The sequence below is a fragment of the Cervus canadensis genome, chromosome 16 (assembly GCF_019320065.1).
Source record: "Cervus canadensis isolate Bull #8, Minnesota chromosome 16, ASM1932006v1, whole genome shotgun sequence".
In the NCBI taxonomy this organism is placed as follows: domain Eukaryota; kingdom Metazoa; phylum Chordata; class Mammalia; order Artiodactyla; family Cervidae; genus Cervus; species Cervus canadensis.
The window spans coordinates 55,752,760-55,772,132 of NC_057401.1; the positions used below are offsets into that span (position 1 = coordinate 55,752,760).

The window sequence follows — 19,373 nt, forward strand, 5'->3', positions numbered from 1 at the left end:
CCTTGGACTGCAAGGAGATCCAACCAGTCCATCCTAAAGGAAATCAGTCTTGAATATTCATTGGAAAGACTGATGTTGAAGCTGAAACTCCAATACATTGCCCAACTGATGCAAAGAACCGACTCATTGGAAAATACCCTGATGCTGGGAACGATTGAAGGCGGGAGAAGGGGACGACAGAGGATGAGATAGTTGGATGGCATCACCGACGCAATGGACATGAGTTTGAGTAAACTCTGGGAGTTGGTGATGGACAGGGAGGCCTGGCGTGCTGCAGTCCATGGGGTCTCAAAGAGTCAGACACGACTGAGCAACTGAACTGAATTGACAGCAATCATCTTTTATAACCCCTCATTTGTGCCACTTAAAAATCTTTGTGATCAGTGGTGTATCAGGTTTGTAAGATGTGAACAATGGTGATTTAAAATGTTTCTGAGACAGTAAAAGCATTTTCACTATTTGTTAGTATAGCAAAAAGTTTAATTGGTGCATGCAAAGGATCACTTTTCAAATGATAAATCACTAAAATGTTTTATAAGCTCTTTTTCTGCAGGCCTCCCAGGATTTGCTGTAGGTATGTGCTTAAATATATTACAAATGACATTACAGTGGACCATGAGGAGCGAGGTGATGCTAACGGAGTGAATTTAAACTGCACGCAGCAATACAGAGGAGTCCAACCTGAGCTGAAACACAGGTTCTGCTTCATAATCCTTCACAAAGCTCCCCATCTCATGACTTTTTATATAATCTCCTTGGTGGCCTTCACCACATTTAATCTTTCTCCCCTCTCGAGGACTCATGAACGCTCTATGTGGTCTTATTAAAATTGACTCCTGCACAAAATACTGGAAGAAACTTAATTGGCTTTCCAGGCAAGTGTGTTTACGATCATAGCTGATGTGAATGCTTATGCTTATTAGCCTAAGTGAAGAAATAAATGAAGAAAGGTATTAACCGAGATCGTAAAGCATTCCTGGAGCAGAGGCAAAGCATCACGCCACAAATATGTCCTGGCTGTACCCACATGACACCCGACAAGGAGCAACAGCGCGTAGCCCAGTGAGAAACGGTGTTTGGCCCGCAAACCAGACGGAGGGCAAGCCTCCCAAGCTCTGCAACCACCAACATAAACTCAAAAGTTGGAGACAGTGAAGCTTGCCTGTAAATCCTGAGCCTCAGGAATCTACATGGAGTCCTAAATCTAGAGAGGCACAAAGGAGCCACAGGAAGAATACACATGGGGCAAGTCCACATGGTAGTTTCATGATGTTATTAATACTAAGAGCTGGTAGAACTTTTCTAAAACCTTGGATTAAATCCTTTAAGGCATTGAAATTATACTATTAGGTCATAATACTGTTGGCATTTTGTAATGAAAACTTAGAAATCTAGGGGATAAGCTGGTTTTTAAGGGCTCATTTGAGGACTTTGAAGGAGCTTATTCATTCATCATCTTGATCTGTTGGAGTTATTGCTAATAATGGAATTCTCACAGTGTCTGAAGAAAAGAAACCCAACTGTCCTTTCGATCCTCCAACCCATCCCTGCTGAGGATACTACCTTACAGCCTTCTGGTTCTCTAGTCGCTGTATTTTCATTTCTTCTCATGCAAATGAAAGGAGAGAGTAGGATTCAACTGGTGATTTCTATCTGGCTGTCAGTTTAATGGTTTTCCAGGCTGAAGAACTAAACCAGAAAAGCCTCAGGGTAGCAGTGCAGTTGGCTCTTGCCTTGAGAAGGTTCACTGTGTGTAAAGCTCATCACAGAATAAGGCTCCCCTTTAAGACAGGTAAGGACCGGTTTGTGGGTTCACAGTGTCCTACCCAAAGCTCATAGCTGATTCTAAAGCGGACCTTGAATTCTCTTCTATCATTCATTGGAGGTATTTGTAGACACGATATGCAGATATTGGATACAGCCGACGTCGATCGATTAACCAGAATGTATAAACTTCAAAAATTACTAGAACTCAACGCTAAAAAATATTAAGCGCAAACTACTAGATTTCCTCACGGTTTCACAACATACTGATCCGTTTACTGGTTTCACTCAATCTGGAGGACCATATTGTGAATATAATTATACCTTTTGTCTTCCCTTAAAAGGCATTATTTTGATGTGTTGACTAGGGCTACTAATGAACAGTAATCAGTTATACAATGTAATTTTCACAAATCACGCCTAATGTAACTGAAAGAGGAGGGGTCTGGCTGCTCATGGCTCAAAAGTCAATGAAGAGACAGAGTTGGTGGAAAGGAAAATTTGCTTTATTTTGGATGCTGGCAACTGAGGAGGAGGGTGGGGATGGACTCCTGTCCAAAGACTGACTCCATCTCAATGACATTCAGTGGGCTAGAGTTTTTAATAAGGTGAGGGAGGGGGCTACATGCAGAAACAGTGCAGTCAGCTCTGACAACCACCTTGAAATTGGTCATTGGTGGTCTGACCAGCATCATCTTGTTTGAAGTACAGTTAATCCTCAGTTTCAAGGTTGGTTTGTTTCTATTTCTTGAGGCCAGTCTGTTCTCAAAAGTCAACAGCTTATGTCATGGAGCCTCCATGTGGGGCAGCAGCTCTGTGCACACATGTGGGGATCCCTGCAAGGAGCTGGCCATGGGGGTCCTGGTCTTTAGGGTCTTCAACTGTCTGGCAGGCCCTGATGGAACTGTGGCTACCTCAAGGGTGTGCCCTGAGAGAGCATATTTGCTCTAAATTTGAGGAGTTCTGTGAGCTGCTGGGTGGGGGGTCCAGTCTTGGGAAGATTTGCCCCCACTGTGGGTGCATTTGGTGGACAGCTGGACCCCAGCTCCCTCTGCCTGGGGTGGCCCTCTAGTTATTTTCTACAACCTGAAGTAACCAAGGAAGATCCCACCAGGGAAACACTCATACTCACAGGGTCCTCCATGGAGGGCAAGGCCAGCAAAGCTGAGAGAGAGCTCCTTGAGGAGCCTTGACCTTGGGGAGCTTTGACCTTGAGGAGCCTAGACCTTGAGGACCCTTGACCTTGACTTGCTGGTGTTATGTGAGGAGATCCTTGGTGGGACAGCAGCAAGTGTCACTGGTGCTTAAGTGAAGGTGTGGATATCGCACACATTTGTGAGTTGAGGCTGTTGGCCACATCTGGGTTTCCCAGGCATGCAGTTTGAGAACCACTGTCTCAGACGCAACACCTTCAAAGACGGAGGCAGAGAGCAAGACCCCAGAGAAGGGAAGGGTTTCTTCATTCTCGATGGTTCTTTTTCATTTCTGCTTAAAAGTTTGGTGGCTCAGACAAGGCAGGAGACCCAGGTTCAATCCCTGGGTCAGGAAGATTCCCCTGGAGAAGGGAATGGCAACCCACTCCAGTATTCTTACCTGGAGAATCCCACGGATGGGGGAGCCTGGTGGGCTACAGTCCGTGGGGTTTTAAAGAATCGGACACAGCTGAACGACTAACACACACATCATGGCTACAGTTCCGGTCATCATGTAGTTAACTTCACCACCAGGTAGGGATTTCAGTATCTACAAGACAGCTAACAGGATATGGCTCAAAATATTACCTATAGCCCTTGAGAAGAAACTAAAAGTTCTTGACTATGCTTAATGACTAAACTATTATTATTTGGTTTCCTTTGACAGTTTTCCTTTCTTTCTGCATGCTCTCACTTCTCTGATTTAACTTATTCTTTGGCTAAAGTTTTTCTCACAGACAAAAGGCAGGCAGAGGACCTGGGGAACAAGGACCATAAGATCCTACTTCATTTCACTGATACTTGCAAGAGTATAGTATTTTAAATGTAAAAGTGATCATGGACCTCACCAGGGCCTGACATGGGGCACAAAAATCGTGTTACAGATTTGGAGGTGAGGGAAAATTGGGTCTTTAAGAGAAAATGGCTCATATACTAATATAAATATTGAACTATTTTTATGATCACTAAAGATTTTTGAGTTGCAAAAATGTTATAAACTATGTTAGCAGGATGTATTAGCATATCTAATTTTTTAATAATGCCATAACGTTGAACAAAAATTTATCATTGACAAAGACACTGTTGACACTGTGTATTTTATCTAAATTGGAGAACCCTGCAAGCTATGTAATTGTAACATTTGTGTTTTGTCTCTTCCTGCCTCTTAATGTTGAATTATTTACAAGATTTTCCATTGCAAACAAGCAGTTAACACAAAGAGGTACTTCTCCCTCCAGTGACTTAGAAACACATGGTGTCCATCAGCCACTGTGCTGGAGTTGGCAGCAGTCAGAACAAGGTTTACAGTTTTACTTAGAAAGTAGCCCTTCGCAGCCTGTATCCCAGGCTGGACTCTTAGTTAAAAAATAATAATAATAGTTGTAAAAAAAAAATAATACAATTAAAAAAATAAATGGGGACACTGTAGTGTGGCTTCTACCTGCTAACCCATGACCCATGAATAACTACCAGCTCCCTCATGGAATCCAGTGCTTCCTTCATAGCATTTAGTGTGTTAATCACTCAGTTGTGTCCAACTCTATGACCCCATGGACTGTAGCCTACAGGCTCCTCTGTCCATGGAATTCTCCAGGCAAGAATATTGGAGTGGGTTGCCATTTCTTTCAACTCCCCATCTTTAAATATTTTTCCATCTTCTTAAAAAAAATCTTATGGCCACACCACTTGGCATGTGGGATCTTAGTGCCCTGGCCAACGATGGAACCCCATGTCCCCTGCATTGGAAGAGCAGAGTCTTAACCACTGGACCACCAGGGATGTCCCTATATCTTTTGCTGTGTATCACCCACACATGTCAGGTTATCCAACCATACACTGAGATCATATAAAATTATGTGCCTGGATAATTGCTTAGTTTCTTTGTCTAGTTCTCTTATGTGCATGTACTAAGTTGCTTCAGTCATGATCAACTCTGTGTTATCCCATGGACTAGCCTGCCGGGTTCCTCTGTCCATGGGGTTCTCCAGGCAGAAATACTGGAGTGGGTTGCTGTGCCCTCCTCCATGAATTCCATGAAACCAGGGACTGTGAGAATTTTTCCCACAATCATCCCACCAGGGCACCAGAGTGCCTGACACACAGAAGGTGCAAGACAAATACTTTTTTAAGTAAATCAATATTGATACAGTTGAAAAAATGGGTCTATCACCCTGAAATGCAACAAAATCCCCACTGTAGCTTTCTCTACATCTGAGGCAGTCAGCGACTCTCTCCATCAACCTGAAGATTCAGTCAGTTGGTCCTCTCTGGTCCCCAATTCAGTAGAATATTGAGTGCCCTTCATTGGGTAGGAGCTATGGGGTAGGGGGTGGAGGTGAAGCAGAAAGGGGCCTCACTGGCTCCTCCATGTTTCAGTGATGTTCCTTATTGAATTTTTAAAATTTTAATTCTGTTTTTCCAGTAGTCATGTATGCATGTGAGAGTTGGACTATGAAGAAAGCTGAGCCACTGAAGAATTGATGCTTTTGAACTGTGGTGTTGGAGAAGACTCTTTAGAGTCCCTTGGACTGCAAGGAGATCCAATCAGTCCATCCTAAAGGAAATCAGTCCTCAATATTCATTGGAAGGACGGATACTGAAGCTGAAACTCCAGTACTTTGAAGAGAAGAACTAACTCATTGGAAAAGACCCTGATGCTGGGAACGATTGAGGGCAGGAGGAGAAGGGGACGACAGAGGATGAGATGGTTGGATGGCATCACCGACTCCATGGACATGAATTTGATTAAGCTCTGGGAGTTGGTGAAGGACAGGGAGGCCTGGCGTGCTGCAGTTCATGGGGTCGCAAAGAGTCGGACATGACTGAGCGACTGAACTGAACTGAATTCAGCTCTGTCAGGTCGTAGCTGCGGCATGAGGGATCGTCCTTACGTCACACAGGCTCTCCCATTACAGACTCTAGTTGTGGCACACAGGCTCAGTCACTGCAGCGGGAGGGCTCCGCAGAAGTCACGCTGCAGTAGGTGAGGCACCCGGGCTTAGCTATCCTGAGGCAGGTGGGATCTTAGTTCTCTTGGGATCAAACCCAAGAATCCTGCATTGCAAGATGGACTGTTAACCACCGGATCTCCAGGGAAGTCTCCCTGCTGAATTACTTCCTAAAAATTTCTACTTGTTTTCACGGTGTTCTTTTCTACTTTGGGTCTCCAAAACTTGTACATATATACCAATGAAGTATATCACAAAATTATATGAATTATACATTTTCAAGTTATTGGATTACAAAAATCCAGTTTTAAAAGCTTATTTCTGGATACTCAATGGAACTCACCCCTTTGTTTACAAATAGCGATTACAATTCAGACATTCATTAACAACTTTTATTCATCTGCATTATTTCTGCATTTTCATTATTTATTATTCAAAATAAAATGATTGTTTTACCACAGTTCACACAGATCAACTGATACATTAATTCAGACTAAAAGAAGCTGCTCAAATGAAAATAGTATTGTCCAAGATGGGTAGATGTCACATGAACCATTCAGGTCTAATTCTCATTGTAATTAAAATAAAATGATACTCATCATAGAGCAAGTCCTAGTGCAAGGGACCCACACTGGTCTCCTTGTAATCCTTCCTCCCAATAAAACCCTTTATCACCAGAAACCTGAAGTTATGCAGATCTGAAGTTAACCAATTCTAAGCTGCAGTTCTACCTTAGCACTGACCAAGTTTCCAAGTAAACAGGTTATAGATGAAACAATGTATAATTTATAGTCATGATTTAAAGTAAAAATATGTGAAAAGTCCCTTAGATAGTATTTTTCCTAATTAATAAATGATCATGTGACATTTTCACCCACTATCTAAGACTTTTATCCTTTTCCTATTTTTTTTCTTCCAATCATTACATTTTTTCAAGTCAACTGAAACCTTTACCATTCAATCATACCTGCTTTTATTTTTCCACATTATCTTCTAATTTTTGTCTACACCAAATACATTTTAGTTATAATACTCAATATTTTGCTAACTCTATCTTTCACTTAACAGCCTGTGGTCACCATTTCCACATTATGAAATCTTCACTATTGTTTTTCATAGCTGTCTAATATCCTCTAATTTCCTTAATCATAGACTTATTTTTTACCTTTGGGGGCATTTATTATTTTTATGCTATTAAATACATTTTTATAATAATTTCTTCAGTCTTTCAAATTGTTTCCTTGGTAGGTTTCTAGGAGAGAAAATAAGGGTCAAAGCATGTGAATGTTTTTATGATTCCTTCTGTGCTTAGTTATTTAATCATTTTACAAAAAGAACGGGTTGATTTCTATTGTTCAAGGAGTCTGAATGTATCACTTTTACAAAGACCTCACCACAATTCACTTTTAGCTTTAATTTTTTAAAATTATAACAAATGTAAGTTAAGTGTTGCTCTTTAGTAATTATCAGTAGAGTTGAACACTATTCCATATGCTTATTCTATAGGATTACACGCATCATCTATTCATCTATTCACATTTTTAACCCACCATTGTATTTCCTTCCATTTTTTTAGATCTATTTAACTGGCAACTTCAGTCATGAAAACAAATCTCTTACCTGACCTAAATGCAAAAGGCAATAGAAACAGAATTAGCACAAACTTGTCATGTTACCTTAGAGAACTGGGCTGTCACCAGAACCACATTATCAGAAGAATAATCCCTTCCAGGGAAATACTAATACCATCTATTTACCCTAGTCAGTCTTTGGCGTTGAAAGAAGAAAATGATTTACTCAGGATTTGAGGGCCAATCTTGATTAGAAAGTTATAAATCTTACTTCTAAATCACCAAATAGCTTTTCAAAAAACACAGTGATTGGTCATTAACGGTGAAACAGACTAAATATAATCAAGCATCCAGTGAAGGAGCCAGGAACACTGATGCAACTCACACACAGTAAGATCAACCTGATTTACACAACGTCCATAGGGGAGAACAGAGCTCTGATAGTCTGGATCCTGCATTTACTGGGTGAGGCCATGCATTACTTGACATCGCAGAGAAGGGCAACTCCACGCAGCACCCAGTGTTCAGGGGCCTGGGCCGTCCGGAGGTCTACAGCAGCGACGTAGTTCAGGTCTGTTCGGACGGGCTTCTTGTAGACGGGACAAGAGTATAATCGAGGATTTCTCACAGCTACAACAAAAACCATCAAAAATCTCAGTGACGTTCTCATTCATGCAGCCCCCAAACAGAGTGCAGAGCCAAATGTGTGCATCTGGAAGGTCACAACGGGCTGGGCAGAATGAGGGAAATTCCTCCTGAGGTCAGGCAATCCCTAGATGCGAAGCAGATGCTATCAAGCATTCCCGGTCGGGGAGGGGGGGTGCAGTGACAAGCTACCCAGATGGTCTCACATTTATCCCACCCACCTCATGTCCCGCGACATGCCCACCTGCTTCTTCCTCTCCCTCCTTTCCACCTGTCAAGTCAACTTTGCACCTCCCCGCTGCCCCTGTACCTCCCCCCCAAAATCTTGTGTCCTCACACCTTCTTTGTTTTTCGCATATGGTTTGCCTTTGGCAAAAGCACCTGTCCCTTTTAGTCAGATACCCAGCACCAATGCTCACTGGTACTTCACTATTATTATTGCAAAATCCCTTCTTCAATCCTTTTTGCCATAGTCCAAACCACATTGGGCTTCCCTGGTAGGTCAGTCCATAAACAATCTGCCTACAGTGCTAGAGACTTGGGTTTGACCCCTGGGTCAGGAAAATCCCCTGGAGAAGGAAATGGCTGCCCACTGCAATAGTCTTGCCTGGGAAATCCCATGGAGAGAGGAGCCTGGCAGGCTGCAGTCCATAGGGTTGCACAGAGTTGGACATGATGTAGCCACTAAACTACTACCAAGCCACATTGGAAATCACAGGACAGAGGATGTTCCCCAACCCTACCAGGTGTTGTGAGTTCTCTATGTGCGTAGAGAAATACAAATGGCGGGAAGCAGAGAGCCGTGGCACAGTTCAGCTATCTAACTGTCAGTCTACTTTTCTGGAGTAGGTGAATAATACATGGAATCTCCATAATCATATCTGTCATGAGAGACAATCTCTGTATCCATCCTGTATAGGTCCTCTCTTAGGCATTCTCTCCAGCCCAGGAATCCCCGTGCTGAGGATGGATGCAGATCTTTTGTAACTTCAAACTTATATAGTTTGGAGAAGGAACTTCTTTTAAGAAAAAGAGTATAATTTGCAAATGCCAAATTAAGTTTTGGAAAAAGCCTCTGTGTTGAGTAGCCCTGGAGTTTAAGCTTCAGGAGCTTCTTGTTAAATCCACTCCTACCCATAATAGTTTATTTGCACATCTTGTAACATCCATCTTTGGAGGCTGTATATTAGTCCCTTTCTCTCCCAGACTATAAACTATTTCAGGACAGAAGTTATGTCTGCATTCCTCCATGTACTTCTCTGGAAGGCCAACGTTATAAATGATCCTAACATAACTACTGAGATGAAAACACATTTAACCAAGAGGATAACTTTGGAGAAATAGTGTTATAAATATAGAACTTTCAAAATGCAATATTAATATATTAGTGATATTGAACATATTTCCCAAAAACTAATTTCCTCAATAATTCAGCTTTTCCTAACAGATCAAAAAACAAGGCAGCACCAGCAGTTAAAGTCTAATTTTTAGACCCAATAAAACCTTCAAACTGCTGTGCTGTGTGTGTGTATGTTCAGTATTATCGAACTCTTTGATACTCCATGGACTGTAGCCAACCAGGTTCCTCTGTCCACAGGATTTTTCAGGCAAGAATACTGGAGTGGGGTGTCATTTCCTTCTCCAGGGGATAGTCCCAACCAAGGGATAGAATTCATGTCTCCTGTGACTCCAACTGCCAGTGGGAAGCCACCTGGAAGCCTCTCCACTATAAATCTAATTCATTTTGTTGGAAGAAATTAAACATTTGCATATGATAGCACTTTACAAGAGTTTCAATAAAAGTGGTTTAAAGCCACAATTCTTAACCAAATGTGATTTTTTTACCAGGGTACTAATATCTAGAGACATATTTGGTTATCACAATCGGGAAGGTGCGACTGGCAACTGGTGGCTAGAGGCCAGGGACACTGCTAGCATCCAGTGATGCACAGGACGGTCCCTCACAAGACTCATCTGGGCCAAAAGTGTCACCAACACCAAGGCTGAGGAATTCTGTTCTAAAACAATGTCACAGATATTTTACAGTACTCTAAAATGATGCATTTGCTTAATTCCATGAAATTAATTATTAGAAACCATCTAAGTTAATGCAATACCTAATTTTTAAGTCTAGCTACTATTTTTTAATCACCATGAGAATATCATAAGTAATAATAATAAAGCAAACATATGAAAATTCCAGCTAAGCTATTTTAAATCCTAAAAGATGATGCTATTCAAGTGTTGCACTCAATATGTCAGCAAATTTGGAAAATGGCAGTGGCCAAAGGACTGGAAAAGGTCAGTTTTCAATCCAATCCCAAAGAAGGGCAAAGTCAAAGAATGTTCAAACTACCACACAATTGCGCTCATTTCACATGCTAGTATGGTTATGCTAAAAATTCTTCAAGCTACGCTTCAGCAGTATGTGAACCGAGAACTTTCAGATGTTCAAGTTGGATTTAGAAAAAGCAGAGGAACCAGAGATCAAATTGCCAACATATGCTGGATCACAGTGAAAGCAAGAGAATTCCAGAAAAATATCTAACTTCTGCTTCATTGACTATGCTATAGCCTTTGACTGGACAGATCACAACAAACTATGGAAAATTCTTCAAGAGATGGGAATACCAGACCAACTTACCTGCCTCCTGAGAAACCTGTATGCAGGACAAAAAGCAACAGTTAGAACCGGATGGAACAATGGACTGGTTCAAAACTGGGAAAGCAGAACATCAAGGCTGTATGTTGTCACCCTCCTTATTTAACTTATGTGCAGAGTACATTATGAGAAAGGTTGGACTAGATGAATTACAAGCTACAATCAAGATTGCAGAGAGAAATATCAACAACCTCAGATATGCAGATGATACCACTCTAATGGCAGAAAATGAAGAGGAACTAAGAGGAGAACCTGAAAGCTGGCTGGAAACTCAACATTCAAAAAACTAAGATCATGGCATCTGGTTCCATCACTTCATGGCAAACAGAAGGGGGAAAAGTTGAAACAGTGACAGATTTTCTTTTCTTGGGCTCCAAAATCATTGCAGATGGTAACTGCAGCCATGAAATTAAAAGATACTTGTTTCTTGGAAGGAAAGCTATAACAAACTTAGAGTATTCAAAAGCATAGATATCACTTTGCCAACAAGTGTCCGTGTAGTCAAAGCTGTGGTTTTTCAAGTAGTCGTGTACAAATGTGAGAGTTGGATCATAAAGAAGGCTGAGCACTGAAGAATTGATCCTTTTGAACTCTGGTGTTGGAGAAGACTCTTGACAGTCTCTTGAACAGCAGGGAGATCAAACTAGTTAGTCCTAAAGAAAATCAACCCTGAATATTCATTGGAAGGATTATTGATGTTGAAGCTGAAGCTCCAATACTTCGGCCATCTGACGTGAAGAACTGGCTCACTGGAAAAGACCCTGATGTTGGGAAAGACTGAAGGCAAAAGGAGAAGCGGGCAGCATAGAATGAGATGGTTAGATAGCATCGCTGACTCAACAGACACAAATCTGAGCAAACTCCAGGAGATAATGAAGGACAGAGGAGGATAGCATGCCGCAGTCCATGAGGTCGAAAAGAGTAGGACAGGGTTTAGCGACTGAACAACAACAATTAAATGAAAATTCCTGATTAAATAAGTGAATGACTCAATTTGAGGAGTGCAATTAATAATAACTACACTAACTGATGTATTTAAACCCTTTAATCCTAGGGTCTGAACATATAACAGATATTTAACTAATTGTTCTTCTTGATACACATTTCACTAATAATCATTTTATAACCCTTGAAAAAAGCCCTTAGAGTCTTATATTTGAAATAAGTGATAAACATAATAATTGCACCTTGGGAAGTATTTGATTATTTCGGTTTTAATCCCAAAAGAAAAATACAGTGGGAAAAAAAATGGCATTCTTTTCAATAAGCAGGTAAAAAAAGGCAATTCTCTGAAATATTTATCCAATTTTATTTATTTTTAATTGCTTCAGAAGGGAAGGTATTCACACCAAGTCACAGCATGTAACAACCTTCTGCAGCAGGATTAGAAACTACTAAAAATATAACTTCATTGAAAAAGTGCTGACAGATGCTTTATAAACAAGCACATAAACATCTGAAACTATTACCCCTGGTTAGACAAAAAAATTGAAGGCAAAATAAACATGCTAGGTAGGTAGAACAAATCAGCTAAATATGTTTAAAACTGTGGGGCTCCAGAAAGAGAAGCAGAGAGATGAAGATGTCTAAATTGGTGAGCTATATGCTTTGGGATACTAAAGGTTTCAATAAAACACCTTGAGGAAATTTCATTTTCTAACTGTATAACTTCTCTCTCTCTAGCCTACGTTTTTCATGCAAATGTTAGTATACCATTACATCATATATTCTTTCTAATATGTAACACAACCAAGTTACCTAGAGATTCCTTATGTCATTCCTTTATTTAATCCCTCTTTTGCTTCAACAATACGTGAGCCGTGAACTTCCAGATGTTCAAGCTGGCTTTAGAAAAGGCAGAGGAACCAGAGATCAAACTGCCAACATCCACTTGATCACCGAAAAAGCAAGAGAATTCCAGTAAAACATCTACTTCTGTTTTATTGACTATGCCAAAGCCTTTGACTGTGTGGATCACCACAAACTGTGGAAAATCCTGAAAGAGATGGGAATACCAGACCACCTGACCTGCCTCTTGAGAAACCTCTATGCAGGTAAGGAAGCAACAGTTAGAACTGGACATGGAACTACAGACTGGTTCCAAATAGGGAAAGGAGTACGTCAAGGCTATATGTTGTCACCCTGCTTATTTAACTTACATGCAGAGTGCACCATGAGAAACACTGGACCGGATGAAGCACAAGCCAGAATCAAGATTACCGGGAGAAATATCAATAACCTCAGAGATGCAGATGACACCACCCTTATGGCAAAAAGTGAAGAAGAGCTAAAGAGCCTCTTGATGACAGTGAAAGAGGAGAGTGAAAAAGTTGGCTTAAAGCTCAACATTCAGAAAACTAAGATCATGGCATCCAGTCCCATCACTTCATGGCAAAAAAATGGGGAAACAATGGAAACAGTGACAGACTATTTTGGGGGGCTCCAAAATCACTGCAGATGGTAACTGCAGCCATGAAATTAAAAGATGCTTACTCCTTGGAAGGAAAGTTATGACCAACCTAGACAGCATAATAAAAAGCAAAGACATTACTTTGCCAACAAAGGTCCATCTTGTCAAGGCTATGGTTTTTCCAGTGGTCATGTATGGATGTGAGAGTTGGACTATAAAGAAAGCTGAGCACTGAAGAATTGAAGCTTTTGAACTGTGATGTTGGAGAAGACTCTTGAGAGTCCCTTGGACTACAAGGAGATCCAATCGGTCCATCCTAAAGGAGATCAGTCCTGAGTGTTCATTGGAAGGACTGATGTTGAAGCTGAAACTCCAATACATTTGCCACCTGATGCGAAGAGCTGACTCATTTGAAAAGACCCTGATGCTGGGAAAGACTGAGGGCAGGACGAGAAGGGGATGACAGAGGATGAGATGGTTGGATGGCATCGCTGCCTTGATGGACATGAGTTTGGGTGGGCTCTGGGAGTTGGTGATGGACAGGGAGGCCTGGCAAGCTGAGGTTCATGTGGTCACAAAGAGTCAGACACAACTGAGCGACTGAACTGAACTGACATCATATATTCCTTCTGATATGTAAAACAACCAAGTTACCTAGAGATTCCTCATATCATTCCTTTATTCAATCCCTGTTTTGCTAAAAACATTTGAGTTATTAAATAGAGAACGTTTATATGCGATATTTCTTTTAATCCTTCAACTAGCATGTGATGGCATCACCAACTCAACGGACATGAGTTTGAGCAAGCTCCGGGAGTTGGTGATGGAGGGGAAAGCCTGGTGTGCTGCAGTCCAGGAGGTCACAAAGAGTTGGACACGACTGAGCAACTGAACTGAAACTAAGCATGTGTTACTGTATTAATAATAACAGTAATTGCTTTTATTATTATCTATTATATGCTAATTACATGCTGGACATTGTCAGTTTTATTCTGTCAGCAACCCAGTGAGATGGGTAACATGATTAAATCCATTTTACAGATGAGAAAAATGGAAGAACCCAAAGAGGTGAGTTGCCTATCCAAGGTTACAAAGCTTCAGGTGATGAGAAAATCTGGATGGAATGGATTGGGAGCCTAAGCTCTTAACCTCAACAACAGTGTGACATACTCTATGCATGTGCCTCCATGCTTTTTTGCAGAAAGGTGTAAACATGAGCCGGCTATAACTAGATACCTAACTTCCACTTGTGGCTCAGTTGCGATTCCTCCAAAGTCACATGAGTGCTATGGTGGTAAAGCAGGAGAGCACCCCAAATATCCAGGCTCCTGGCTCACTGCCCTTGACCTGAGGACATGTGCCCCACTGTGGGGCGAGGAGGTGACCATCTTAGCCTGCAGCATTGGGAGAGGAGGGCCTAGGGAGTCAGAACTCAGGTTCCTATAGGACAGAGGCCTTTTACTGTGTCTACCTCACTATGTACCTGAGAAAAATTAATTCATGACTTCAAAATACAAGGGACGCTTTCCTCATGTCCAATTTAGGCTTTAGTTTCCAGTTTCATCCCTACATGCACAGTCTTGAGTAGAACACAACCACAGAAATTCCCAGAGATGCGCATTCAACCCACAACAGACAAAGGTGATTCTGATAGCAGCTTTACTAGCCAGGAATCACAGGCAAATTATATCATATCTCTAACCTATTATTTCCCCATCTGCAAAATAGTCATGATGCAACTTCTAGAGTTGTCATAAAGACTAAATGAGTGAATATATGTGAATGCCTGGTGTAGCATAGTGCTTAGAATACAATAGATACCCAAGGTGTGTTAGATTTCTCCTCTCTGCCTCTACACATGTATAGACGTGTGTGCATATACATAGTTACCTTTTCACTAAACCTAATTCCCCAGACTCAGGTTCCAGAAGACTAGCAGAGTTCCAGGTTTACAAACAGAAAGTGGATTAAATGCTGTGGGGCTCAGGTATCAGGAGGTCTCCAGGTCTGGGTCAGTGCACGGGGCTACCTCCATCCCAGCACCGTGAACGCACAGTGCTGGATCAGGGTGGGTCACAAGGCATGCTTAGACACACGTTTTCTCCTGCAGGAAATATTGTCATTAGCTATAGGGACGCTAAGATGCTTCTCAACCTGCTTAGCGAGTATCACTTTGTTCCCCCAAACATTGTAATCACTATTTTCCCATCACATGGGGTACAGCACAAAAGTTATTAAGAGCATCACTCTCTCTGTATATAGGAGACTTTACTGAAGAATTGATGCTTTGGAACTGTGGAGTTGGAGCAGACTCTTGAGAGTCCCTTGGACTGCAAGGAGATCAAACCAGTCCATCCTAAATGAGATCAGTTCTGAATGTTCATTGGAAGGACTGATGCTGAAGCCGAAACTCCAATCCTCTAGCCACCTGATGCGAAGAACTGACTCGTTGGAAAAGACCCTGATGTTGGGAAAGATTAAGGGCAGGAGGAGAAGGGGACGACAGAGGATGAGATGGTTGGATGGCATCACCTACTCAATGGACATGAGTTTACGCAAGTTCCTGGAGTTGGTGATGGACAGGGAAGCCTGGCGTGCTGCAGTCCGCGGGGTCGCAAAGAGTCGGACACGACTGAGTGACTGAACTGACTGAACAGATGAAAAGAACAGTGGAATGTTAACTTCCTATCACTAACAAAACACCTCTTCAACCACAAAGCTATTTGGCAGCAAGTTTCCACCAACTTCTATTGAAACAAACAAAAAAAAAAAACAATAAAGAACTGCAGTTTTCTTTACTTTTTTATTAGCACTTTGGAATTCATAGTCACCTTTTCTGTTGCTTATTTTTATTTCCTCTCTTACCTGCAGCTAATGAGCATCACCGCTGACTAATGCCCAGCAGGGTGAGTATACTTCTTCCACAAAAATGTGTTCTTAAGTCATAAATGCCTGCCTGGATTATAAAATTATTGCTTTATTACTTCCATGCTGAGCTGTTCAATGTCACATGGCGAAGGATTTTTACACATTAGTCACAAGAAATAAAAAAGTAACACCTAACTGAATGTGAGAAAGATTTTTCTTTCACTTTATAAGGGAAATATTTTTGCAACAGTGTTGACTAGATGCAACAGAATTTCTAAAGTATTACTTTTGGCTGAAAGAACATTTGACTATTAATTCTATAAAATAATCACGGCCCTGGGACTTCATACCACCGTAAGGATTAATGAAGATCAGGGCTTCCTTGGTGGCTCAGTGGTTAAAGAATCTACCTGCCAAGGCAGGAGACATGGGTTCAACCCCTGATTCAAGAAAATCCCACATGCCTGCGGAGCAATGAAGCCCGTGCATCTCAACTACTGAACGCACACACCCTAGAGCCCAAACTCAGCAACAAGAGCAGCCACCTCAATGAGAAGCTTGTGCAGCGCAGCTAGAGAGTAGCCCCAGCTCGCTGCAACTAGAGAAAGGCCCGCGTGGCAATGAAGACCCAGAACAGCCAAAATTAAATTAATAAATAAAATTATTTTTTTAAAAAAATCATGAAGCCACAGGCAGTGTGTCTGCCAAGCCCAGGCACACACATGGATCCTTTCAGACACGGCTGGGGCGTAAGGAGCGACACCCTGTACCAAGAGGGAGGCTGAGCACCCTCACGTCTTTTCTAATGTTCATGGGTGCCCCTTCCGTTACACACGGTCTGTTCCCCAAACACAGTGCCTCCGATGCTAGCTCCTGTCTCTGCACCCTTGCCTTTGCTCCATGGATATTAGTTCAATGTTCTCTGCTCAGCAAACTCTTCCCCGAACGTCTGAACTCTCTCACCCCTTGACACATCCTGTGTGTGTCTTCTTTACACAAACAAGAGCTATCTGAAATCAGTCTGTTCATTTACACTCCACCCTCATTATTTGTGGGACTAATGTATCTATTTTCCCTGGTGGCTCAGCTGTAAAGAACCTGCCTGCCAATGCAGGAAACCCAGAATCGATTCCTGGGTCGGGAAGATCCCCTGGAGAAGGAAATGGCAACCCACTCCAGTAGTCTTGCCTGGAGAATCCCACAGACAGAAGAGTCTGGCAGACTACAGTCCATGGGGTCACAAAGAATCAGACACAACTTAGCAACGGAACAACAACAATGTAGGTATAGTTTAATGAAGCCCAAATTACCGATGGCTCCTAGGACAAATAGAGGGTCAGCTTCCTCAGAGACCTTGGTCACAGAATTTTCATCAACCGATCAATACATAACCTTGTTTTCTGTGTGTTTCTGCTTAAAAACCAATCAATACATAATCTTGCCTTATGTGTGTTTTTGTTTAAAGTCATCTTTTTAATATACTCTGTTGATTCATTAACACTGAACTCAAGGCCAACAGCACAGTGCCTCACGCCTGAACGAAGCTTGTCTAACACACATGGTTTCTCCATAAGGTACATCGCAGCCTTCTAGTGCTCAGGAACCTCAGACAGCACTTCAACACTACACTCAAGGGCCATTTTCAACAACGAAAAATAGAAAAATATGAAAAACTTAGCACTAAATAGACCATGGAAAGGCACTTGCTTAGTCTGAGCTGAAACAAGAAGCAGAGACAGACTTGCTCCACCTAAGTTGGAAACACATGTCAGGAGGTTCAGATTTTTCACTGCTTTGTACATGTCTGTGAAAACCATGAAAGTGCCACAGGCATTAACCTTAGGGTCACAAATAAATTTTAAGAGTGTAGGCATATTCATACAGAATCCTTGAGTAGCAATGACTATATTTGCCTCTTTTGCAGTTACCCATCCCTCCTTGAGACTGAGCTCCGTGCAAATGGGGGTTCTGCATGGTCTTTCCTCACTGTTGCACCCCCAGCAATAGAGCAGTGTGTGTCAGATGGTTGATACCTTGGCTGACTTACTGAGCTAGAGCTCTTTCCCTCTGCCCAGAAAAGTCTGACTCTAACACCCTCTCCTTCTCATCCTCCAAAACACACCTCAAAAGCAGCCTCCACTTCCTACCAGGTTTAGTTGTTTTCCTTCTAGAGTCCCTGAACATCCTAAGAGCATCTCTTATCATGTGTATCTGTTAGTCACTCAGTCATCTCTGACTCTTTACGACCCCATGGACTATATAGCCAGGCTCCTTTGTCCATGGGATTCTCCAGGCAAGAATACTGGAGTAGGCTGTCATTTCCTTTTTCGGGGCTCTTCCCAACCAAGGGATGGAACCCAGGTCTCCAGCATTGCAGGCAGATTCTTAACCACTGAGCCACCAAGGATCTCTATCATAACATGCATCAAATTCTGTTTAAATTAATTGTTTACTTATCAGTCTCCTTCACTAGGCTATGAGTCCCTTGTGGGCATTATCTGGTTCATAACTATCTTTATCTCTTGCAGGTAAGGTTGTATCTGGTTTGTACTAGGAATTTAGCAAACATTTGCTTAAAAAACAAATGTTCAAAGTTTATACATCTGTTTACAAGTATGGTATTTATCTAAGGGATAAATATACTAAAAATTATCCTTTACAGAGAGATTTTTGCCTCTTGTTTAAAGAAAAATCTTCGTGCTTCTATCATAAAATTAGGACTTCCTTAGAATCTACTATCCTGGCCACCTCATGAATTTATGGCTTATAATGATCATCTCACCATGTATATCAAATCACCATGTTATACACCTTGGCCAGTTGCTTCAGTCCTATCTGACTCTTCGCAACTCTATGGACTGTAACCCACAGGCTGCTCTATCCAAGGGATTCTCCAGGCAAGAATACTGGAGTGGGTTGCCATTTCCTCCTCCAGGGATGTTATGCACCTTAAACATGTGCAATTTTATTTTAAAAGGAATATAATTTTTTAAAAGTGAAATGAACAGTGTCTCCTCATATTGTGAACAGTGGTTTATCCTTGAGGAGACGTCAGCTGAGTGAAATGCAAAAACCTCTAGAAAACATCAAACCAACAATGGAAAATAGTTTAGGTGTTTTTAGACTTGTCAAACAGAGCTTTGATAACTCTGTCAAAGGATTCTGCTTTGATGTGTGTGTTTCATAAAAGTGTTGTCACCTTCATAGGCTGCAATGTGAACCCAGCATTTTACCATAAGCTACTGAATTAAGTCAATGTCCCTGAATAAAATCCAGACTTCACAGCCTGACTTAAATCTCCAGGCTGGAGGA

At 41.6% G+C, this 19,373-nt stretch overlaps 1 protein-coding gene across 1 annotated transcript in view; it reads right to left on the minus strand.

Annotated features, from left to right (window-relative positions):
• Nucleotides 1–6,279: 6,279 nt before the first annotated feature.
• DNAH5 (dynein axonemal heavy chain 5) overlaps nt 6,280–19,373 on the minus strand; it is a 317,085-nt gene continuing 303,991 nt past the window's right edge. The window contains exon 79 of the mRNA XM_043489075.1: nt 6,280–8,106. Coding sequence (XP_043345010.1) covers nt 7,955–8,106 — 152 coding nt within the window. The 3' untranslated portion in view covers nt 6,280–7,954. The remainder of the gene's footprint in view (nt 8,107–19,373) is intronic.